Below are 19,725 nucleotides of genomic sequence, written 5' to 3'. Positions count from 1 at the left end.
CAATCAAAATGCATATATAAAGTGTAATATTAACGTGTTTCTTTTATATTTAGGTGTTTTCATTCATGGATTATTTCTGGATGGAGCTTCCTGGAATAGAAAGATCAAGAAACTTGCAGAATCGCATCCCAAAATTCTTTATGATACAGTGCCTGTGGTTAGTAAATTCTAATTATATATACATGTGGAATTATTGTATACATATTTTATATATAAAATAGACCCCATCTTGTATGTATATATGCGTGTGCATATGTATATATATAAACAAACACATATACAGTCAATTCTTGTTATTCATGGGAATTACGTTCTATAAAGTTGCTTCCAACATTGAATTAGCAAATACTGAACCATTGCTCCTGGGGAAATAAATACAGGGTTATTTCTTTGGTCACAACATTTTTGTTAGCTGATCAATAAATAACCTTATTTGTGTCTGTTTAAAGACACCTTATTTAATATACAATGTTGAGTCATTAACATTAACTCACGGTCAAAATTCTATGAGCTTCGTTGAGACATGAGCTAATATTTTCTCTACGAGGTGTATCAGCCTTCTTGCACTTAGCATTGGCCGGGCGCGATCGCTCAGCACTTTGGGAGGCTGAGGCGGGCGGATCACCTGAGGTTGGGCATTCAAGACCAGCCTGACGAACATGGTGAAACCTTGTCTATACTAAAAATACAAAAATTAGCCGGGCGTGGTAGCAGGTACCTGTAATCCCAGCTACTCTGGAGGCTGAGGGAGGAGAATCGCTTGAACCCAGGAGGTGGAGGCTGCGGTGAGCTGAGATCACACCACTGCACTCCACCCTGGGCAACAAGAGCGAAACTCCGTCTCAAAAAAAAACAAAAAAAACAGCACTGCGTTACACATGGGGGTCATTTTAAACAGTGAAATCGCCAACAAAAACACAGAAATGTGAAAACTCTGGTACTAAATAGGCCATGAAAAAGGACACTAGTTTACGGTTATGAGGTGAAACAAGAAAGCAGAGCCTCTCACCTGGTTCAACCTGAGCTGGGAAAGTGTGTTGGATGACACAAATCTTTAATGCTCTGCAAATGTCCACCAAGGAGCACGACAATGCTGCCAACTGATTTTAGGATTAGAAATAAACTTTGGTGAGCAGGCAAATTTGGAAATGCGGAATCCACAAATAGTGAGGTCAACTGTATATACATTCACACACGTGTTCATTATATATTTTTTCGTACACTTTGACTTGAAAATGTGAAACTTGCATATTAAAAGATTTTGAAAACCATCAATTTAAAAAGCTACATTTCCTAGGCACCTATCTCCAGCATTGGCAGATTAAGCTTTATAAAATATAATTAAGCTTCCCTCTATAACTGCATCATGAGAAAATGGCTTAAGAAAACAGCAATTTGAAGGGTAGGTCTGGGATGCTGTGATAAAATATAGGCAGTGGTATTTATGTGAATTCTGTTTGCAGGATTCTGGCAGCAGCTCAAAGACAGGTAAAAAGCCCTTCAGAGCAGCTGTAACAGGATCAGTGAGGGGTCAACTGACAGCCAATTGTGAGAAAGCTGTCATATATTTTAAAATGCCATGGGCACAAAAGTTTAAAATACAAGACCCAAATTGAAAGTTGCAAGGACTGTGCTCGCTTCGGCAGCACATATACTAAAATTGGAACGAAAGTTGCAAGGACAAGTAAATGCAATTTCAGGAGCTGATCGAAATTGAGTCTTTCACATGGAAACTCATGTGTGCAAAAAGAAATTAATATATAAACTGATAATGGTTCTCCTGAATAAGGAGCTACTTAAAAATAAAAATTCTCATTAGAAAAATCCCCTGGGGTTGAAATGAAATCTGAGTTCGGAAGAGTGCTTTGAGTCTTACGTTGTAGTTAATATTTCAGAAACTGCCTTGTGGATCCCCCCTTATGAAAATCTGGATTCCACAATTAAGTGGGAGAAATAGAGAAACTCGCATCCTTATAAGCTCCTTGAACAATCTGTGTTTTGACCTGAGAAACCTAAAAGAGGGGTCTGAACATTGGGGCTGTCAAGTCCTATCATCTCGAGGATTGCTATTACTTCTACTCCAGAAAAATAAATTGAATGAAATTCTAAAATATCTTTATGAACATGGTTTGTTCTTACTCTTACATTCAAAGATCAAATTGCCTCAAAATCTTATTTTTAAGACTGGTGAGGTCCAATAATAAATTGTAGGAACTTGGTTAATGACTAAAAAGAATGGGGTATAGATTGTGGTTATAAAGGAATGCAATTATATTTTAAACAGCATAATATATATAGTATCTCCTTTATAATAGTCTCCTAAAATGGGAAGGTTTTCTAGTCATACAGTTGTTGATAAAAATCCCTTCAGCATTTTTTTGGGACTGGCTTTCAATTAATATAAAGGCACATGATTCTGAGTATCAGTGTGGCAATTCTCTCCTTTGAAAGGACGTCTGGTTTTTTTTTTTTTTTTTTTTTTTTATCATTGTAAGTACTAAAAGTCATTTCCCAGGTAATTGTGGTTGAGAGAGGAATAGTTAGAAAATATGCTTTTAGACAGAGTAGCCGAAAACTATTTTGTCTCAGTTATGAGAGTTCTATAAAATGTTTTGAGCAATCACAGCACCACTGGTGAAAATAAATCTGTTTGGGCCACAGAAATTTGCATACATAACCTTACTCTGAGACTACGATAGTAGGCTCAAATACATGTATATTTAACAGCCTTGACTTAAAGAGATGTTATGTATTTTCTTCCAGATGTGGCTAAAGCCCTGTAAGAGGGCAGATATTCCGAAACGGCCAAGTTATGTTGCTCCATTGTATAAGACAAGTGAGCGGAGAGGAACATTATCCACCACTGGCCATTCCACAAATTTTGTGATTGCCATGACTCTTCCCTCTGACCAACCCAAGGAACACTGGATTGGACGAGGTGTGGCACTGTTATGTCAACTTAATTCATAACCAGAAGACGTCATTTCCTTGTTCCTATTTCTTGCTGGATGGCTGAGTAGGAAGCATATTTTACTACTTAACCATTTTTTTTTTTTTGGTTTAAATACATTTGACTAAAGTTATAATTATGAATTTACTTATGAGCAAATGCAGATAAACTTAATATGATTCATACTTAAATGTAAGGAAATGTTCTGAAATAAAGACTAAAGAAAACACATTGGCATATTTGCTCTCTCTGAGTAACTTTATTTTGGAGGAGTTCCATAAGCATTAGGAACATACATAAAATGACACACCACTGTTGACAATGAAAAAAAAAAACAGCATTTGATATTTTCCAGCTTTTTAAGTTAAAAAAAAAAATGATTCAGTTAAAACAAAACAAAAGTTTAGATATTTTAGCAAGAATCACCTTGCAGGACCATAATCACATTTAAGCCACTGACTTTTATTGTTAATGGAAAAAATTCACACTGCATCTAGTTACTATAGTTATAGTATTTCTAAGCATAATCACAGCTGATTGAATGCAATGTGATATATACCAAAATTCATATGGATGTCACACAGTGACAGCATTGTACAAGTAACATTAATGACCTCCAACAAACACACTTTAAATTAGACTGGTCAAGCTAAAAGGAATGTTGGAGCCAACAGAAATGTAGTGGAATTCAGATTGTCTAGTAAGACTTGAAACTATACATTAGAATGATGTGAAAACTAAATACTGGTGGAACTCTAATACTAGCAGCAACTGTTACAGCCCTCTTAAAAGATTTGTAAAATCTGGCAAATAAAGATAATACAATATTTGAGAGAATATAAAACTTTATATACTTCAGCATAACCCACTTGCTTTAAATCAGGTATTTTAAAACTGGGAGTATATTCCAGCTGTTGCTTTTATAAAAGTTCTAAAATGAAGCAGATTTAATGCTGGAATGCAGAATCCTATTTGGGTATAAAAACCCAAAAATGAACTATAAATATATCTTGGTTCAGAAATCAAGATACATGAATCACTTGAAGTTGGCAGTACTAAATAAAATATCAGCACCTTTTAGCTAGGTTGCTTGAAGGGCCAAGCAATGAGATGAGGACTGTCCTAATTCAGTGCCCAGTGCTGAAAATAATCTATGTATAAAACTTCTACTTATTATAAGGAGGCCATGGAGTAAGTCAGAAATAATTTTTCAGATTCAAGCATAAATTAAAGAACACCTAAGCTCCCTTGCTTACAGCATACAGAAGAAACACTGGCAATAATCTATAAATACCTGGATGCATGTGCTGCTCTCAGTTTTGTTTTTGTTTTAAAGTTCATAGAGTAGGAGGAAAGAAGAGTACTAAATGAAAACATTTTAGATGGAATGGAAAAGAGTTTGGCTCTTATATATTTGAACAATAAGATTGTTACAGCAGCTACACTGGTTGCCAAGCAGATTAAAACAAAGCTAGCTGCACATAGTTCAAATACAGTTTACCTGGCATAAATGAAGACCATGTGGCATAGGATGTAAACAGAAAGCTACATGCATATGACTAGTAATACAAATTATTAAGTAAAATTTCAGGATAAACATGGCTTGCACTTCTCACAAATCATTCACAATTACGTTAGGAGAACAGGGCACCTAAAAAAGAGACTAACCTCTATCAGGCACCAACAGCATATCTTGGCACAAGATGATCAGGTGATTTCAGCTGAGTAATTTAAATGTGTCTTCCAAGTCACTTGGGTACCATGACAGCCATGGCAATAATGGAGTTTATCCTAGTCACTGTTCTAAATTGACACTTCAGGTACAGATTACAGACATGGTAAACTTTGATTTTCTGCTTTACGACCTTGTAGCCAGCCACGGCATATGCTCTTGGTTCCAATGCCAAACTGGTAAAGCAACGTGAACATTCAGAACTTACATTTCCCAATTAACTAGTTGGTACTGTTAAAATAGGAAAATCAACTATTTAAACCACGTTTGGTTCATTTCTTTGATATTTTCTAGAGAGTTACAATTGTTTAAAAAGAGAACATTGACCACATGCTCCAAACCCTCACCTCCCCCCACCAAAAAAAACCAAAACCAAACCAAAACAAAATTAAAGTAAAAAACAAAACAAAACAAAGAACACCCCAACACCAAGTATTATAATAATACAAAGAACCATTATGAATCTTTCATTAAACCGAAGCTCACACAAACATACAATCACAAATTTCAGTAGTTTAGGCTGCAGGTTTAAACACTATGCAAATATATACAAAAATAGTAACTCTAGATTCAAGAATAAGGGCTTTTCCCAATGCTAAATTCATACTCTAATGCAGCCTGAGCTTTCCTCTAGTTCCTATGTCTACTTTATGCAGCTTCAAAGCTGTGTCAAGTTGATCCCTATCACCACATGTATATATGTAGCTGAATTAAAGAACACTACAATTCATTCTTAAAACACACAAAAAATGTCTCCCCAAAGTCCATTTAAAATATTTTTAAAGTTAAATGATTTTTTTTGGTTCAATCTCTATTTCTGCATAGCCACAGAAGTTTCTACTAATAAAGAGACTAGTGTTTTATATGATTATTTTGTGAAAAGTCTTAATCAAACATCAACACTGGTTCATGGAGTCCCATATTCTCCTCTCTTTATCACAAGCTTTATATTTTTAAAAGACCCCTACGTGCAGGGAAAACAGTACTAAGCACCGGCCTTTTGTGGTTAGGCTCAAATCTACGAAACTTGTAAGTAGTGCAAGCCACTGACCTTCCTTTGAGCAACGTGCATACAGTACAAGGAACAGATGCAAAGCTGCATGGTAACGTTCTCGTAATCAACAGTGATTACTGGGAAAGGTCAAAACTGGATGTCAAACACAATTTTGTCTTCATAGAGGGCAATCACCAGCATAATGGCAAATCCAAACAGCAATCCTAAATTCTGAAGGATGAATTGCCCCACAGGACAAAAGCCATGTTCTTCATTGTCACCATCACCATGCAACATTTCTGGAAGCTAGAAAAACAAATCTTCACATTAAACTTTGTATAATACTTCTGCTCAAAACAGTTTTTAAAACCATTTTCCTACTTAAGAAAATAAATCACTAAAGTGTAACTACAGACAAAATAATTATTTTATTGAACACAATGCTACCCACCAGATGTATTTTAGTCAAATACTGAAGAAATTTTATGCTTTCGCTAGTCATTAAGGAAATACTAACTCTGTTCCCTCCTCATCATCATCCCCCACAACAAACACTTAAGATATACACATTAGTCATTTTTCAACCAGTTACTATCCACTGACCTTATAAATTCTGACATTTTACTTTATGCTAAAGTATAAAGCAACTTATTACCAATAAGACACTCAGAAAAAAAGATCACCACAATTCCCACATTTACTAATGTATCTTAAACTCACTAAGATTCTTGAGCTAGGCATGGTGGCTCATGCCTGGAAATCCCAGCACTTTGGAAGGCCGAGGTGGGCGGATCATGGGGTCAGGAGTTCGAGACCAGCCTGGCCAATATGGTGAAACCCATAAAAATAGAAAAATTAGCCGGGCGTGGTGGGGCGCGCATGTAGTCCCAGCTACTCGGGAGGCTGAGGCAGGAGAATGATTTGAACCCAGAAGGCAGAGGTTGCAGTGAGCCGAGATCACACCACTGCACTCCAGCCTGGGCAACAGAGCAAAACTCCATCTCAAAAAAAAATAAAAATAAAAACAAAAATTTAAAAAAAGGAAGATTCTTTTGGGAAATAACTAATTCAAAATGGTTTCACTTCTTCACTCTTTTCCACTTGAAATTCTCATTTCCCACTGCACATGACAGCAAAGAGATGCTTGGGGACAAATCCAAATCGCCATTCTATGCCCTTAAGCCACTGCTTTCATTCCAGTAACAGACACAGAAAATAACCTAGCAGAGCTATCCAGCATAACTAGTACCAAGTCATACACACTGCCCTCACAGTGTACTCTATTCTCTTAATATGGATAAAATGTCAAAATTCTGAAAATTGTCACATCTTTGAAGGCATAGTGCTTTGAAAAGTTTATGCACGGCTGGGCGTGGTGGCTCATGCCTGTAATCCCAGCACTTTGGGAGGCCAAGGCAGGCAGATCAACTGAGGTTGGGAGTTTGAGACCAGCCTGACCAACATGGAGTAACCCCATCTCTATCAAAAATACAAAATTAGCTGGGTGTGGTGGTGCATGCCTGTAATCCTGGGAGGCTGAGGCAGGAGAATTGCTTGAACCCAGGAGGTGGAGGTGAGATCGCACCACTGTACTCCATCCTGGGCAACAAGAGCAAAACTCCGTCTCAAAAAAAAAAAAAGAAAAGTTTATATACTTCAATTTCTAAAGCATACCACATACTACTACATCTAAGAGTAATCTGTAGATTCAAAATATAAAAATTAAATTCCTCTAATTTGTCTTAAGTAAATAAGATTTGTGGAAGAAATACATTTGCATCATTATAGGCATACATTCTTTCCACCCAAACCTAATCTAAAATTGTGAAAGAATTGCTACTTCCAATTTTTACTTTCAGTTTTCTGCAAACATAGTTCAAATGTGCAATCAATATCTACAGAAAGATGACACTGATATGCTACTCTCTGGGACACTACGTTTTACTCCAAAACAGTATCTTGGTGCTTTGGGGTTTAGGGAGGAGAAATCTAGTGTTAAGTCACGTAATTCTTAATTCATACTTCTTCCTGTCTAGGAAGAAACATCATTATTTGTTATTAAATAATGGGTACAATTAATCCAACCACCATGCTCTGACGGTGCTACGGTATATTTTAGCCATCTTCTAAAGGTCATATTTAAGACCTACAGCATGGTATCATAAATTCTGTTTAAAAGTCTATAGAAATGGTATATAATAGCTAGTAAAGATTATTTTCTTGTCCAAACCATTCACAAAATCACTTTATCAAATCAACTAATGGTCTAAGAGTTGGCAAACCATACTGAATCTGGCCATGCCTATTCATTTACACATTGTCTGTGGCAGCCTTTGTGCTACAACAGCAGAGGCGCTGTCACAGGAACCACTCACTACAATGGCAGAGCTGAATAACTGTGACAGAAACCATATGGTCCCCAAAGCCTAAACCATTTACTATCTGGCCCTTCAAACTGACAGCTTCCTACATATGGTTCTAGTAAGAAGACTATTTTATTCTATCCTTTCTCCTCCTTCCCCCAAGTTTTTATTGTTACAAAGATCTTTCATTATGACTTTCCTTAAATACTTAAGCATAAACAATATGCAGGATGTTTTACAGAAATATGCCCACTAGATATATATACATACCAACTAGAATAGGAACTATAGCTTTGCCACATTTAATTCTAACCTGAATGTCAACACCCACACTGTTTGTCACAACCACAGCTAAGAGTCAATCAACACCTATGGGTATGGCCATACTTGTTTAAAATATTATACAAAAATGCTTCAATACTGATTGATAAACAGCACCACTCAAAGTCCTCTACAACTGGATACTTCTACCTGGATATCCTATAGGTATCTCAAACTAAAACTTCTGGTACTGTTGATATCTTATTGAATGGCTTTAAATCAATAAAAGTCTTCCTCCACAGAGCCAAAGTGGTCTTTCTGAAACAAAAATGTGATCATGTCACTCTACTGCTTACACTTTTTAATGGCTCTCCAAAGTTTACAAGATAAACTCCCATCTTTTTGGTATGGCATGTTGTGTGTGACTGTCAGGATATGGCCAACACCTACCTGATGACAATGTGGATCCATTTTTTCCTACTTTAACATTAGAAAATACCCAATTTCTGTGTCATTAAAATCTCACAAAATATATGTGGATAGTTTCTTCCCTTTCTCTTGAACATTTAGAGTGTTTCCAATATAATTATGACATTATAAATACTATTGCAAAGAACCAAGTAGTGAGGTTTTATATTTGTTTGTTTATCAGGAGTAGTCATGTTATTTCCTCAGAATATAGTCCTAGCTACAGACTTACTGTTCAAAGGAATGATGTTATAAATCATTCAGCTTCCTCATACGACCCTTCCCCTTGCTTCTAATAAACTCCATTCTTTAGAACTCAGCTCGGATTTTTTGACAGAAAAACTTTCTATTCCCCATCTTTTTTGCCGGCCTCTCTGTAGTTCCACAAACATGGTGCAAAACTCTATCATAACATGTATGAAAATAACTGTAATTAATGACTACTTTTCTTCTGCGTTAAACTATAAATCCTTTCTGTAAAGACTCATTCTTCTTGTATCTGTAAATTTCTAGTGTTACAGATGAAAGGGAATACTAACTATAAACTAAATTTCCAGTAGTATATAAAGTAAGACAAAAATAAAAATGCCTGTCCTCCCAGGGCTGACATCTTAGTGGGGAAGACAAGGAACACAATAAATAAGTAAAATGGCGTTAATAGGTTGAGATACACGTACAATGGAGAAAAAGTAAAGCAGGGATAGAGGATATGAAATGTTGAAGGGGAGATTTAAATTTTAGATAAGATGCCTCCTAAGCAGGAGCTAGCCATGAGGATGTCTGCAGGAAAACTATTCCGGAGGGGTGATCAGCAGGTGCCACAGCCCTGACGCAAAGTGTCCCTTGGGGAGAGTGGGAGGATTTGAAGTAAGGATAGGAAAACTGAGGAGGACAAGGGAGTGGAAATGTTCAAGGATGATGAAAAACTTTGCAAGTCAAAGAAAGAACTTTAGGACTTTTACCCTAAATGGGATGAAAAACCACAATGTGAAGCATACAAATGGGATGATGTGATCTATGACTTAAAAGGATCACTCTAGTTGAGCTGATACAGAGTTGGAAGGCAGGGCAAGGGCAGAGCAGGGAGAGCAGTTAAAAAGAGAAAGATGGTGGTGGCTTGGATGAAAATGATGAAGGTACAGGTGGTTAGGCGAAAGAGGTCTCAGGGCTTTCTGGCAAACAAGATGTGGGAGGGCAAAAAGTTGAGTCAAAGGATAACACTCAGGTTTTTTGAGCAACTAGAAGAACAGAAGTATCATCATTTCTGAGACAGAGAATTCTACAAAACAGGCTGGTCAAGGAGTAGTGCTGGCAATGTCAAGAGCTGTTCTGAACATGCCAAGTGCACAATGCCTTGTAGACATTCAAGTACACTTGGATTAGTCTGGAGTTAAAGGAAAGGCCTATACTAAAGATACGAATTTAGGAATCATCAGCCAATAAATATTTAAAGCCAGGAAATTAGATAAAATTACTTATGTCTTTTGCCAACATTTAGATGCAGGGGGAGAAGAGGAGGATCCAGTATAGAGTCTGAGAAAAGCCAGCAAGGTGGAGAAAAGGCCAGGAAATTGTGGTGTTATAGAAACCTACTGACAAAAGACTGGGCGTGATGGCACATGCCTGTCATCGCCCCTACTTGGGTGGCTGGGGCAGGAAAATCACTGAACCCAGGAGGTGGAGGTTGTAGGGAGCTGAGATCATGCCACTACACTCCAGGCTGGGCAGCACAGCAAGACTGTCTCACAACAAATAAACAAACAAACATAAGCCTACTGACATAAAAGCATTTCAAAGAAAAGAGAATGACCAATTGTCAAGTTCTGCTGTTATGACAAGAAAAATGAAGACTGGAAAATGACTAGTAGACTTAGCAATCCCATAGTCAATGGTTAATTTGACAAAAGCAGTTCTGGCAGAAAAGTCAGGGGGAAAACCTCATTAGGTTTGGCTCAAAAACAGAGAAAAATTTAAAAATAAACAATGGGCATGGCATGTTGGCTTATACCTATAATCTCAGCACTTTGGAAGGCTGAGGCTGGAGCATTGTTTGAGGCCAGGCATTCAAGACCAGCCTGGGCAAGATAGTGAGACTCCATGTCTAAAAAAAAAAAAAAAATTAGGCATGGTGGTGTGCACCTGTGGTCCCAGTTACTCAGGAGGTAGAGGCAGGAGGATCACTTGAACCTGGGGAGTCGAGGCTGCAATGAGCTATGATTGCACCATTGCATTCCAGTCTGGGTAACAGAGTGAGACCCTGTCTCAAAAAATAACCCAAAACAAAACCAACCAAACAAACCAAACCAATGAAAATGTTCTAAAAGAGAGCAGCAATAGGGTGACAGCTGAAGGGGAAGTTGGAACTAAGAGAGGTCCCCAAACTTTTTAAGAAAGGAGAAGTAATATGAGGCTTATAGGCTAATAGAAATAATCCAGCAGAAGGGGGGAAATGATGTGGGAAAGAGAAAGGAGAATTTAAGGGAGTTAGCAAAAGGGGATCAGTTCTAGGGAACAGTTTGCAGGAGCACCAGCTAAGAAGTTTCCTTTTGGTAACAGGAAAGAATGTAAATGGGTATAGATACAGCAAGATAAGCAGAAGTGATGATGAGAACTTGTGGATTGATGGTTTCAGTGTTCCCCATGAAATCAGAAGCAAGGTTATCAGCCGAGGGTGAGAACAGGAAAAAAATGAGATATTAAAAGTCAGCAGGGAAGATGACTATTCCTAGGTAATTTTGTAAACAAAAAGAAACAATTGTTTACATTTTCGAAACCTACGATAAACAGGCATTAATTCTGTGATTAAAAATTTAGGCTGGGCTGGGTGTGGTGGCTCACACTTGTAATCCCAGCACTTTGAGAGGCTGAAGCAGGAGGAATGCTTGAGTCCAGGAGTTTGAGACCAGCCTGATCAACATAGCAAGACCCTATCTGTATAAATAAATAAATAAATATATATATATATATACACACACACACACACAAACACACATATATATATACACTTTTTTTTTTTGCTGGCTGTGGTGGCAGTCACGTATAGTCCTAGCTACTCAGGGGCTGAGGCAGGAGAACTGCTTGAGCCCAGGAGGTCAAGGCTGCAGGGAGCCATATCCATGCCATTGTACTCCAGACTGGGCAACAGAGCAAGACCCTATCTTGTAAAAAGAAAAAAAAAATGGCTGCATAATTTTGAAATAAGACTGTGATGATCTTACCAGAAAAAAAAAAGTAAACATCATATCTGGTCAAACAAACAAAAAAACCTAATTGCTAGTTCTATAAATATACAAACATATTTGGGGTATTAAAGTGGAATCAAAATAAATTGTTAGCATTTACATTTAACTTTAAGCTAAATTTAGAAATAAGAGAAATTATATAAACCCTATGGAATACATACCACTTCCTTCCAGAAGATTGGCTTACCTAACAGGAATAGTACTTCTCTCCTGTTTGCCACAAAACAAGCTCAAAAAATTAATTTTGCTAACAAAAATAAAACACTTTTACCCCAGTATTACAAAAAGTCTTCAAAGTAGTATAATAATTCTGTAATTATAACTCTACTACTAATGATTATTTAAATAGTAACATCATTTGGACAGACATTTTCAGCAACTCAACTGGTTTCCATAAAAGGAAACCTTCTACTTAAATAAATGTCTTTCCTTAAGAGATTATTTAGGATATTATGCCTTTAAAATGAGTTATATTTTTAAAAATAGTTTGGCTTCAAACCACTTCCAAGGATTTCTTTCATTTGCAGATTTAGTACCACCAAAAAAAAAAAAAAATATCTTACCATATCCACCAAGGCTACATAGAGGAACATGCCTGCAGTGACTGCAAAGATCCAAAGTGTGATGTTATTGGCATACTGACCAACAGCTGTGCCTATGAGCATGCCTATGTAAGCCATCATGGCAGAGAGGAGGTTGTATACAATTGCTTGCTTTACAGTCATGCCTGCTTTAAGGAGAACTGCAAAATCACCTGCAATTAAGAAACAATGGGAATGCTTTAAAACCACAGGATTTACAACACAAATCTGAATGGAGAAAAACGACTAAAATCAGCACAAAAAAGATACACACTTTTAATAAAAATACTTTATGTGATATATAAAATATTTTACTTATGAAACCATAATGCATGCAAAAACTTGGATGAATCTCAAAGGCATAATACTGAAAGAGGACCATCCGAAAGGTTATATATCTATTCTGAAACAGACAAAACGGTAATAATAAAGAACAATTAGTGGTTACCAGGGGATGGTGGAAAGCTGACTCTAAAGGAAGAGCACAGGACCGGGGTTGTTGGGGGTGACAAAGCTACTCTGATGCTGATGGTGGCAGTGATTACAGAAATCTATATATATGTTAAAATTCAAAGAACTGTACTCACAAAAAGTCAATTCTACTGTATAACTTAAATGTAAAATTTTTACAAAAGAAAAAAACACAGTCACCGCTTTTCTTGTAACCAACAATCAAGACCTCCCTGCTTGAACTTCTACCCTTTCTTCAAAGGGAAATGGCCTAAGGAAGAACAGAGATAACAGGTGCTTTAAGTATATTTTATGCTATGGTTACATTTTTTTTTTCCCCCAGAAAGAAAAATTAAACTTTCATCCTGAAAATTCTAAAAATGTAGTAAGAATAAAGAGCCACTTCCTACCACTTCCTACCACTTTTCCATGCTTCTACAATGATGCACATAAATGTTTGGCTGAGGCTCCGAAGAGCATCAACAATGCTGAAAACAGAGCAAATACCAGGTTCTTATTAAGCCATGCTCCAAAGTCTGTTTCTAACTGTGATGATGAAGAATGGTGACACTGGTAACTCTGAAATCATCCATAACCACAGAGCTGATGTAAGACAAAAACTCACAGAAGGGAAAATACTGAAATGCTTTTTCTAAGGATCCTCAATGGACTCTCCTCCCGCCACCCCCTCCCTCTAAATAAGAAGAAAGGCACTTTTCTTGTTCATCTGTCTAAAGCTGGAACATTATCTGCAAGCTTGACTCCTGCCTATGAAAAAAAATGAACTTGAAACATTAGGGGGAAAAAAATATTGCTCAGAGAAGTGTCAGTAGAAGGGCAAAATGATGCTAGAGACAACAGTATTGAAGCTAATGGGTCAAAAGCAATAGCTTGTTCCACCTTGAAGAGGTATGAAAGAAAAAAACCCATTATTAGCTTTACTTACTATAATAATTTCGTTTCACTTACTACATGAACAAACATCTAATCAATTATTGAACACTCAGCATATGCAAGGTGCTATACAGAATACTGACTGGGTTTGTTTCTTTCCCTTAAGAAAGGATCTTAACAGCTACGTATCTAAAGATACATGATCTGTTCTTCTATACCTCTCATGGTTACAAGGTCATAGTCTACAACAAGGAGAAGTTAACAATAAAGAAATTACTGCAAGGTATATTTCTACCTTCCAACAAATTGCTACAAAGTAAACACTGCGGCGTCATTTTGGAAAGTTAAGATAATGTACCTAAGGAGATTATTTACCAATGGTTTCTAAGTTGTAATTGTCCAGTTTTCACCTAATGCTATTCTCCTTACATCTTTTCTCCTCTGATCCTAAATACGTTAATTCTCCTGCTGAGACCTGGATTTAATATCATCTTTTATCTCTTCTCTCTCCTGGAGTTCTGTTTAATTTTCTCCAGTCTTTCTCAGCTTTTTCTCTGTGGAAAGAGCTCCCTAACTTCCCTAACAAATTTCTTCTCCTTGTTTTCAATAAATCACACACCAACTGTGCTAGAGAGGCAATTTCATTTAGCAGGTTATATAAAACAGACTACAGAAGTGTCTTTTAGGTTACAAAATGCATTGCTTTCTTTTATAATTTAGTAATGCATTTAAAAATGAGCATTATTTAATACTCAATGAACAACGGTGTCATGGGTACAAAATACATCAACTTTGTTGCCTTCTCTAATATTACTGGATAGCAAGATGGTTTAGTTCCTTCCTAAGTAACAACCAAACAGCATGAATTAACTAATCAAGATTCAAGGCGAACTATTTTCATTTAATACTTTTAAAAATTATGGTATAATTACACAATTATTTCATTTTTAAAAAATGTAGACGTCTATGAATTTGGACAAACACATACACCCTATAGCTATAAACACCATTAAACTCTAGAACTGTTTAATTACCCTTCCAAATTTTGTTAGGCCACTCGCCCTTAGGCAAACAACAATCTGCTTTCTGTTCCTATGATTTTGCCTTTACCAGAACATCATCTAAATAGAAGCACACAGTATGTAGTCTTTCAAGTTTAGATTTTGTTCACTTAGAATAATGCATGTAAGACTCATTCGTGTTACTGTGTATATCAGAAAATTATTTTATTGCTGAGTAGTATTCCACAGATGAACCACAGTTTATTTATCTACATTCACCAGCAAAGAACATTTAGGTTGTTTACAGTTTTTGGTAATTATGGCAAAAGACACTGCACACATTCATAAACAGGCCTTTTGTGTCAACATAAGTTTTCGTTTCTCTTGGCCAGACACCTATTAAGTGGGGTCACTGGGCCATACAGTTAAGCATATTTCTAATTTTATAAGAAATTGCATCCCTGCCAGCAATGTATAGGAGCTCTAGCTGTTCCACATCCTAATCAGCCCATAATTTGAAATCCAGCATCTAAAATCTCATCTGTATACTTTCTTCAGTGAAATGTTGTTCAAGTCTTTTTGTCTATTTTATTTTGTTGGGCTGTTTGTTTTCCTGTGATTGAAGTCTTCTGTCAGGTATGTATTGTCCAAATATTTTGTCCCAGTTTGTGGCTTACCTTTTTGTTAACTGTCTTTTGTGAAGAGTTTTTAATTTGTAAGAAGTGTATTTTATGACTATTTTCCTTAATGGTGCAAGCTCTTAGTGCTGTATCTAAGAATACTTTGCCTAACCCAAAGACACAGAGATATTCTATATTTTCTTCTATTTTTAAGAGTCTCCATTTAGATTACCTATTTTGAGTTTATTTTTTTTTTTCTATAGTGAGATATGGGTCAAAGGTATTTTTCTTTCTTCCTTTTTTTTTAATTGCACGTAGATGTCCAATTGTTACAGTGCCATTTGTTGAAAATACTATCCCATCCTTTCAACATGGAATTTTCTTTGTATTTCTGTTGAAAATAAATTGCCATATATATGAGGACTCTTTGCTTTGTTCCACTGATTTATGTGTCTACTCTTTCACCAATTCCAACTGTTTTGATTACCGTGGCTTTATAGTAAATCTTAAATCAACTTGGCTGCCCTTTTCCAAAATTCTACGGCTATTTAAGTTCCTTCCCCTTTCCATATAAAATTTTTAAAAAGCTTGTTCATCTCTGCAAAAAAGCCTGCTGGATTTTTTACTGAGAATTCACTGTGTCTATAGGAAAAAATTAACATCTTAACAATAGTCTTCTGGTCCCTGAACCTGGTATAGCTCTTCATTGAAGTCTCCTTTGGTTTCTTTTATTGATGATTTGTAGGTCTACACATATTGTTAGAGTTAAGCTAAATATTACACGTTTTTGATACTATTATAAAATTTTAATTTTCAACTGTTGATTGCTAGTATATAGCAATACAAATGATTTTTGTATAATTATCTTTGTATCAAGTGAATTATTTTATTTTCAAATCTATCTTGGTTGTAGTCTTATCTCAAGTTATAAATTCTCAAAGGTATCAGCATGTTTTTCCCTTTTTCCTCATTTCCCTTCTCAGTAAGAACCTGTATAAACATTTTAAAACTAAGTCAAAGGAATCCTCACAGCAGGGATTTATACTAAACATGCAAATCTATTCATCTTTTGATAAATCAATATTCTTTCCTTCCTGCTGACAAAGGGTATCATTAGCACAATGAATGAGGTGTGCCTGCCAAAGCTGTTAAACTAATGAGATCCAATGCTATAGATGTTAACATCTGTTAACATCCACTATTGAGGATTTTTAAAAACATGTATATTTTAAGGTTCTTTATTCTTGTCTTAAAAAATGGTTGTATACATGTTAAAATTCTACATAAATGTATACAATGAATGTTCAATTTCCCACGGACAGTTTAACACATTATGAAAATCTCATTTTAAATTTCTATGTAATCCTTAATTTGAGAGGAAAGGAAAAATGTACAACACTATAACCTCTCTTAATTGAGTCTTAGTAATATGGCTACATATTTTTTCTTGTTCAACTTTCATTTTAGAAGCATGAGGTACATGTACAGGATTGTTACAGAGGTATATTATGTGATGCTGAGGTGTGGGGGTATGATTGAATGATCACCTTGGTATACTACACAATAGTACCCAGTACCCAACAGCTAAGTTTTCTAACCCTTGCCCCATGGCTATATTTATTTATTAAAATGTTATTTCCTTGAAGTTGAAACACATTACTCAACATCAAGAAGAATGTTTGGGAAATTGTGATAGACCAAGATGTCAAAATGGAAGGTGACCCACTCATATCCCAACATCCACAAGAAGAATTCTGTATCTATCCACAGTCAAAAGCCTTTCTGTGGAGTCTCAGAATTCAGGCAGGAGTTTGTGAAACCCTCGTGGACTCCAAGACCCGGGGGCTGTTCTGGGAGTGCAGACGACACCCAAGTGGTTGATCCGTCCTAAGTTCAAACCTGGAAGCGGCTGTCTTCCTCCTGCCCCCGATGGTCCCCAATATTATATCCCCTATAGATGGCCTCCTCCTACTACAGGCTTTTATGTAAATTATTCTTCAAATGCTTATACAGTTCCTTATTGAAGGAAGGTGGAAAAAAGTGAAGAGATAAGACAAAGTAGTATTGTAACTTAAATTCAGCTACATAAGTTTGGCAAACACAGAAAACAGAGTAAGGACTTAATAATTCAGGCAATTTAACCCATTACCACACCAGAGAGCAAACACAAAATGAGATGTGAGTTTGCTATTTCCTCAAATGCTTTCAATTTCTTCATGTCTCTTAGCGTCAAACTCCCTGAACTATATGTTATTCTATGGTTCTAGGGATATGTTTTTACATATCACATTTCTAAACACAACTACAAAACACATGTGCAGCAACTGCAGAGAGAAAAAGGGGTAAGTGGTAAGAAGGTAACCATCATTAATCTCCAAAACAACTCATTTTCAATTATGTGTCTCAGTGAATATACCACTGGAGAAACAGCAATCTGCTCAGAAATAGAACACTAGAACTTGGAATTACTGACCAACTGAGGGTCAGTCTCCAGTGTATTGCAATGTAATTTGAAAACATGTTTTTCCTCCAAGGGTCTGAGATCAGTATGGAAATCTCAGAATCGTTTTAAGAATTCATAATAAAAAATGTAACAGGGTAAAATTAGGTTTTAGATCAAATAGATTATCCTGAAATGTGACATACTATACTGCCTTTTCAACATCTTAACCTAGAAAGTGGGGAGTGGACTTCTCCCTGGCTCTATCTGCCGTGCTTCTAACTCAACCCACAGAGGAATGACTTTCCCTGTGCTTGGGAGTTCTGAGGAAGAACCGTGTATGCCTTTCTCCACATCTTGTTTCTCTCCGACTAAGAGTAGATGATCTGGTCAGAGTAGGAACACTGACCTGGTCCTATTGTACAAAAGTGCCCTTTGCTGTGCCTTAAGACAAAAACTAGGCTCCACGATCATATTCTTACTTCCTTTATTTATGGTCCCTAGACCACTTCTTAACTTGTTGATAGATACAAGGACCAGAGGCCTTTCTGTCACCTCCAGAAGAAGAAGCTGGGCCATTTCTTTACACTGTTTCTTCCCTAGTAGCCTATCCAGCTAGAGTATGGTACAGTTTATGTCAATTTAACATTAGGAAAAATGCACATTTTTCTGAAAGCCTACTCGTTTCCCTCTGGCAAAATTCAGTATACTCTGGCTTGACATTTCCTCTCACAGCAGTAGCAACATCTCAACCTCTGATTTGTGGGATAAAACAGGTAGACATCTGAGGTCTGAATGACTCACTAGGGGGTCCTGGCCCAAGCAGAGTTCTCCGCTCCAGTTTTTTACCAGAGCTCTGCATTGAGTATCAAGGGTTTACCTAGCCATTAATGTATGTAATGCATTTGTCCTACACGTGGTTATCAGTCCTTGTGTGTCACGCCTTCAATGAGAAATTGCAGACAGAAAAAGAAGTGGTAAGAAGGTCACCATCCTTAATCTCCAACTTGTTCTCAATTCTGTGTCTGAGTGAATACTTCAAGGTTAGGGCAATTTGACAAAACCACATTTAAACTTGAGGTAGCCTGACACGCCATTCATCGGGTAGTGGGTAGATGAACAGGAAGGAAAGTCAGAGGCTTTTCTAGTACATTATGGAGGTATATGCATGATTATCCAAGTCTATTACTAAAAATAGTGGGTTTTTTTAGTGAAAGATTAAATATGAGGCAACATGTTACTCATATATAAAAACTGATAGCCTTGATTTGTGGAGTTAGACTAAAAGCAGTATGTGATAGATTAACAGCAGTATGTGATAGAGAAGAGTATAAGACATAGTATCTATGCATTAAAAAACTACAGTTTAAGAAATTGGGCATCTAACAAGAAAATGGGCGAAGGACCCCGAGAAAGCAAACATAAAAATTTAGAGGAAACAGTAATCCAAGGCATGAGGTAAAAGACAGTAATAAAGTTGAAAGTTCTTAACATGATAAACTAGGAACAGAAGTATTTGAGCCAGCCATGTAGGAGAATGGTATAAACAAAGAAACAGATTCAGGCACCCACACTACACATTTGGTGAATTGCATTTAGTTGAAATGAAAAACATGTAACAGGATGTACTGCAGGTAACACCAAAAAGGTAGGTAGAGAGAAGTGAAGGTCATTGAAAGCGTGACTCATAGCTGGGCATGGTGGCTCACACCTGTAATTCCAGCACTTT

The 19,725-nt window shown here is 36.6% G+C and overlaps 2 protein-coding genes across 6 annotated transcripts in view; one reads left to right on the top strand and one right to left on the bottom strand.

The window, feature by feature from the left end:
- Positions 1-3,187, top strand: part of DNAH7 (dynein axonemal heavy chain 7) — a 340,785-nt gene extending 337,598 nt beyond the window's left edge. For both annotated transcript variants that reach the window (XM_009182666.4, XM_031651428.1), the window contains exons 64-65: positions 54-157; positions 2,764-3,187. In XM_009182666.4, the coding sequence (XP_009180930.4) occupies positions 54-157; positions 2,764-2,970 (311 nt within the window). In that variant the 3' untranslated portion in view covers positions 2,971-3,187. The remainder of the gene's footprint in view (positions 1-53; positions 158-2,763) is intronic.
- The window catches only part of SLC39A10 (solute carrier family 39 member 10), an 82,331-nt gene continuing 65,791 nt past the window's right edge, over positions 3,186-19,725 (bottom strand). For 3 of the 4 annotated variants that reach the window (XM_017946732.3, XM_003907751.5, XM_021923818.2), the window contains exons 9-10: positions 12,574-12,764; positions 3,190-5,982 (exon numbers count right to left, since the gene is read on the bottom strand). In XM_017946732.3, the coding sequence (XP_017802221.1) occupies positions 5,824-5,982; positions 12,574-12,764 (350 nt within the window). In that variant the 3' untranslated portion in view covers positions 3,190-5,823. Of the gene's footprint in view, positions 5,983-12,573; positions 12,765-19,725 lie in introns of all 4 variants that reach the window. The other variant, XM_017946731.3, reaches the window with a different exon arrangement.

This window comes from Papio anubis, chromosome 10, assembly GCF_008728515.1.
Source record: "Papio anubis isolate 15944 chromosome 10, Panubis1.0, whole genome shotgun sequence".
In the NCBI taxonomy this organism is placed as follows: Eukaryota; Metazoa; Chordata; class Mammalia; order Primates; family Cercopithecidae; genus Papio; species Papio anubis.
This window is presented reverse-complemented; position numbering and strand designations above follow the sequence as displayed.